Consider the following 6,515-nt stretch of genomic DNA (forward strand, 5'->3'; position numbering starts at 1 on the left):
TGTAGATTAAATGAAACACCACCTGGTACACTAAAATCATATGCATTTACATTAAAAAAATTTTTTATCACTCGAAATTAATTAGAGGTGGTCGAAAAATATTTTATATAATTATTGCCATTATAATTACGGACTAATTAAGTGAAAATACAACGGTGCAAAATAATAAGTGGGAGAGGGTTTATAGGACATATAAACCAACGGCCTCCTCCGTCATCCAATTTGTTATTAAAATACGTATGTTTAGTATCGAATTATATCGGTCTCCCTATAGGAAAACTACGTTATTATTAACTGAAATTGGATCTAGTAATAGAATTTCTTTAAAAATGAAATAATGGGATGATCATTCTATAGACGACATCTTATATATTTCAGATATTTTAAAATTATTGACGGAGGTTATTACACTTATATATAAATATTTTTGGGGACTTCCTATAGAAGATTTCAACAAAATTATTCATAGGCCAAATAATAATCAATTCTCATTTTTTTGTAGCATGAGATGCCTAACTCAATAAAATGAGTGGGAGGGTCCCAACCTTGTCAACAACTACATTGACCTCATATAGAAGAAGTGTTAAAGATTGTAAGGGTTTAAGGTTTTTGATTACTTTTGGGTCTATATTTGCATATTCATATGCATGCATCATACAAAGATTATTGCCCATTTTATTAATACGCAAATTGTTAATTTTACAGAAAAATGTCGCTTAATCCATTATCAGTAATACTTAACAAAAATCAACTTGTTCCCAGAAATTTACGTTGACTAGAAAGTGAATCTTAATATTAATACCACTGAAAAACACAAATTTGTGTTGAATGAAGTTTGTCCCGAAACCCTCAAAGATGACTCCACAGAATCTCAAAAGGTTGCATATGAAAAGTGGCATCATTCTGATGAGAGATGACCCGTTGTTACATTTTGATATCCATATCAAATGTATTACAATAGAAACATCAGAATATGAGAACTACTTTAGACATAATGGAAAGTCTTCAAGAGATGTTTGGACATCAAAGCCGACAAGCTAGGCAAGCCTCCATTAGGGCAATCATGAACACATGCATGAAATCGGGCCATCTATAAGGGACCATATGTTAACCATGATTGGTCACTTCAATGCTGCGGAGGTTTTAGGAGCTGACATTGATTCCGAGACGTAGATTGACATGGTCCTTGAGACTCTTCCTGAGATGTTTTCACAATTTATAGTTGATTATAATCTACACAAGATGGACATGTCCCTGACGGAATTAATGAAAGAGCTCCAAAATGCTGAATCTATTCTAAAGGCTAGAAGTGGAAATACTTTCACTGTTACAACCGGACCCTCTCATCCTAAGCTTTCTGGCAAAGGGGAAGAAAACTACTGCCGACGGGAAACCAAAGGGAAAGTGTTTTATTTGTGGACAAAAGGGTCACTCGAAGAGGAATTGCCTGGATTACCTAGCTAAGGGGAAGCAAGGTAAATGCAATAATGCCCTATTCATTGAGTCATGCTTAGTGATTGATTCTACTAATACCTGGATTGTAGATTTTGGAGCCACTAATTATGTTTGCAATTCTTTGTTCAGGAAACCAAGCATCTCAGTGAAGATGATTACACTCTTAGGGTTTGCACAGGAGCAGTGGTATCTGCCAAAGCTGTTGGCACTTTTACTTTATGTTTTGAGAATCCAATATTAGATGACTGTTATTATGTTCCCGAACTTACACGAAACTTGGTTTTCGTTGCACTTTTATATTATGTTGGTTATTCGGTACTTTTTACCCGTTCTACGATGGTTATTAAGTTGAATAATTCTGTTATATGTTCGAGTCATATGGTTAATAATAGACTTTAAATCTTAAGTCCTTTGTTGGTTATTGCTAAGAAAAGAAAGAGGTCGTCTAGTACTAATGAAACTCTTTTATGACATCTTAGATTGGGTCATATCAATCTAAATAGGATTCAAAGATTGGTAAAGGATGATCCTTTAAATGAGTTAGAGGTGGAATCTATACCAACTTGTGAATCATGTATAGAAGTAAAGATGACTAAGAGGCCCTTTAAGGCTAAGGGACTAAGAGCTAACGAGGTTTTGGAATTAGTACATTCCGATGTTTGTGGACCTATTAGTACTCGGGCTAGAGGAGGATAGGAGTACTTCATCACTTTCACAGATGATTACTCTAGATTTAGATATGTACCTTATGTCTCACAAATTCGAAGCTTTAGAGAAATTCAAGGAGTTTTGGACGGAAGTTGAGGAACAAAATAAGAGTATCAAGGCTCTTTGATCCAATCAAGGTGGCGAGTATCTATCCCAAGAGTTTAAGGTCTATTTATCGGATAATGGAATATTATCCCAATTGAGTGCACCAAGAACTCCCCAACAGAATGGTGTCTCGAAAAGAAGAAATCAAACTCTTTTAGAAATGTTAAGATCAATGATGAGTTATTCCTCATTGCCTATATATATTCTTTTGGGGACATACACTACAAACAGCCATTTATATCTTGAATTTGGTACCATTTAAGTCAGTTCCCAAGATACCTCTTGAATTGTGGAATGGGTGCAAGCCCAATTTACACCACATTCAAATGTGGGGATGTCCAGCATGTGCTAAAGGGAAAGACGAATAAGATGGAATCAAGATGTAGAAAATCGTGTATAAAGGAAAGATTTTGATATCTTTCCTTTGATGGTGTTGATTGATAATTTTAGGGCTGTAAATACTAATATTAGGAGATAGTTTTTTCCTTTCTTGGCTCCATTATTGTATTATAAATAGATGTAATTTGTGAAGATTAATTATCAAGAAATAAATAAACAATTTCTTGTTCCTGTTTTGTTCATGGTATTAAAGCCTAGGATCGTCTAAACTTAGGAACCTATGGCAGAATTTCCCGTCGACAGTTCGGGGTCAGTCATGTCCAACACCCCCACAAATCGAGACAGAGATTAACTCCACAATTGGTTCTCATGGCTTTGAGAGTATCTTTTCAGCTCACAGTCGAAAAATTGAATGGAAAAATTTTTCGCGAATGGGCCCAATTAATTAAGTTGGTGATTGATGGTAAGGGGAAAGTAGGGTACCTTACTGGTGAGATGAAGAAACCAATGTCACTGCTTGGTTAGTAAATTCTATGAAACCAGCAATAGGAAAAACTTATCTTTTCCTTCCTACTACAAAAGAGGTATGGGACGCGGTGAGAGAAACACACTCGAACTTAGAAAATCCATCACACATCTTTGAAATCAAGACCCGACTGTGGCAAACGAAGCAGAGAAATAGAGATGTTACAGATTATTTCATGGAGATGACCTCACTTTGGCAGGAACTTGACCTCAGCAGTGACAAAGAATAGAGCCATGGAGGTGACAGTGTGCGGTATAGGAAGAAGATTGAAAATGAAAGGGTGTATGAATTCTTGGCTAGATTAAATCGGGATCTCGACGACGATAGAGGCCGAATTCTTGGCCGAAGACCACTGTCATCCCTTCACGAGGTCTTCTCTGAGGTTTGACGAGAAGAGGCACATCTTCTGGTGATGTTGGTGGAAGAATCTCATGGACCCAGTAAAGTGTCGGCCCTTGTGACGAAAGGAAAAGGGCTGGATATTAGTGGAGCATATGGGCCAACATTTAAAAGCCCAGTTACTGGAAAAGGCCCAGATATTAGTGGAGCATATGGGCCAACATTTAAAAGCCCAGTTGTTGGAAAAAATCGGATTACTGGATGGACCATTGGGTAAGATATCGGGCTCGAAGATAATGGGTTTGAAGTGATGGGTATGTCGTCAAAGTCAGCGATAAATGGGTTAGGATAGAAACAACGTAATCGCCTCTGGTGTGAACATTGCCGTAAGCCTGGACAGAAAGAAAATACATGTTGGGACCTACGTGGAAAACCCTCGAATTGGAAGCCAAGGCAAGGTACTAGGAGTCGGGGATATCAAACCAAGACAAAGACCAATCCTACTCAAAATGGTACATTCAACCCCAAACAATTGGAACAACTCTACCAGATTTTTTCCAGTCTTCAAACTTCCGGTCAGTCCACTCCTAATGATCATTCAAGCTCCCTAGCCTATAAAGGTAATTTTTTTAAAGCCTTGTGTACCACTTCAAAATCAAAAAACTCCCTGGATAATAGACTTCGGAGCATCTGATCATATGACGGATGCTTATCATCTTTTCTCTTCATATTCAACTTGTGCTGGCAAGTTAAAGTCAAAATTGCAGATGACTCCCTCTCATCTGTTGCAGGAAAAGGGACTGTTAGGATCTTTAACTCTATAACACTTGAATCTGTCTTGCATGTCCCAAAATTATCTTGTAATCCGTTGCCAATTAGCAAATTAACTAGAGACTCTAAGTGCTCTGCTAAATTTCTTCCCTCTCATTCTATTTTTCAGACCTTTTATCAGAGAAGACGATTGGCAGTGCTAAAGAGCGTGAGGTGCTATACTACTTTGAGGAAGCTGATGTGAGTAGACGACACAAAATTGCTATTTGTGAGTCTGCATCTATTTCTAGGGATAGTAAAATTCTGTTATGGCATTATAGACTAGGCCACCCGAATTTTCAATACTTGAAACGTGTAATCCCTTCAATATTTTCAAATAAAATTTTAGCTGATTTTCAGTGTGAAAATTGCGAACTTGCAAAACATCAGCGTACTTCTTACCCAAACTCTAGATACAAACATGATTACGCTCAAAGTATAACGCAGTGATTGTAGTACAGCCTTGGGGTGTCGTATCCACAGGGAGATGGGAAGTTACTTAAAGGGTCTAACAATTAGGGTTTTCGTTGTGAGTTGTATAAAAGAAATGTATCAATTTGAATTGTGGTTTGAATATCAAAATGTATGCAATTAGTGAAGCACTGGAATTTACTCTTTCGAATTGGGTCAATCAACATAAATTATTCATGCATTCTGCTCAAAAATCTAGACTTTCGATAACACATTCTCACATTTGTTCATTGAAATGAGATTAAGAAGCGTTCATATACATCAAGCATGCGAAAGTAAATAACTCACCAATGACATAAATGAAATTGAAACTCAATAAATTTTTCGATCAAACTATAGAAAGAGCGTGACTAATTCTACGAAAAATCTAATAAGAATTGAACCAATTTCAATTACCAATTCATAAAGGGAAACCTAGATTTATGTAATTTCACTTGCAATCCTGGAATTTAGAATTCCTTTACATATTCCACATTTAGTTATTGAAACACGATTTAAGAAGCGACAATATACCTTAAGCATATAGCAGTAATCAAATCATGTCAATAATTTAATTGAAATTTAAATTCAACCAATATTTTACTCATTCAATGGAAAAAACATAAATGAATCCATGAACAATTTAATAAAAGTTAAACAAACATCAAAAGTATAATAAAAATGAAGAAATCTAAATCCCATAATTATTCGACAATAAAAATCACATTACATGAAAGAAAAGATGTTGAAATCACCAAGTCCGATCGAGATCCTTCGTGGCTTCATCAAAGAATTTAGTTTTCCATAGATTTCTTGAACCAAAAATCAAAGAAAAGTGATAGGAGGTGAATGGTGGCGTTTTTTTGTCGAGATTAGGGCTTAAAAGTCATGTGAAAACTTGTTACCATAAGTGTTTGAGTCGATTAAGGAAAGCAAAATTTTCGTCCTAGAAAAAAGCCCATGCGGACGCATGGTTATAACTCTTGCGGTCGTATGGTTATGAAGTTTTCAGCCCTCAAGTTTCGGTAACAGTGTGGGCGGCCGGATGATTTTCTTCCTTGCAGCCGCATGGTTATTACAGTTTTCTTGCCCGAACAGCATTCGATATTTTGATCATAATTTTCTCTCTCGATGTCCGATTGAGGTGATTCAAGATGTGTTGGAAAGATAACTTAAAGATATACAACTTTGCTTCAAAAACCATCTTCAAATTCGATCACCATGTAAAAAATGGGTCCCAATATTAGGCTGAAAATCGGTGCATAACTTTTTTCGATTGAGAATTGATTTGTGAAGATGTTATGATCATATTTCACTTCCTTTGACTTCTAATTGCACTCAATTGACTCTTATCATTCTTGAATCATCATTCCATCACCCGTCTCATCTATGAAATATTTGCAATTTGGTCTCTGAACTTTCACTTCTTCTCACTTTGGTCCTTTTTCATTTGTTTCTTCCAAATTTCACCACTTTCACCAAAATGCAACATAAACCAAAATATAAGAGTAATGAGTGCATTTTGGTATCATATAATCACATGAATGCAATAATTAAGAGGGAAAAATATGGTATTTTACACTATTATATGATCCACGGTGACTTATGGGGACTTTCTCGAACCCTGAATTGAACAAACACTAGATGGTTTATCACGTTCATAGATGACCATACCAGAGTCTGTTGGGTCTATCTACTAGAAGAAAAATCTGACGTTTGCTCTGTATTTATCAACTTTCACTCAATGATTCATACACAATTTCAAACACAGATCCAAATAGTC

At 36.1% G+C, this 6,515-nt stretch overlaps 1 protein-coding gene across 1 annotated transcript; it reads left to right on the forward strand.

Moving 5' to 3' along the window:
• Nucleotides 1–1,179: 1,179 nt before the first annotated feature.
• LOC111400244 lies at nucleotides 1,180–2,151 on the forward strand. Its single transcript, XM_023027669.1, has 3 exons — nucleotides 1,180–1,404; nucleotides 1,585–1,802; nucleotides 1,935–2,151. The coding sequence occupies exons 1-3, from the start codon at nucleotides 1,180–1,182 to the stop codon at nucleotides 2,149–2,151; spliced, it is 660 nt and encodes a 219-aa protein (XP_022883437.1).
• Nucleotides 2,152–6,515: the final 4,364 nt, after the last annotated feature.

This window comes from Olea europaea, chromosome 10, assembly GCF_002742605.1.
Source record: "Olea europaea var. sylvestris chromosome 10, O_europaea_v1, whole genome shotgun sequence".
Classification (NCBI taxonomy): Eukaryota; Viridiplantae; Streptophyta; class Magnoliopsida; order Lamiales; family Oleaceae; genus Olea; species Olea europaea.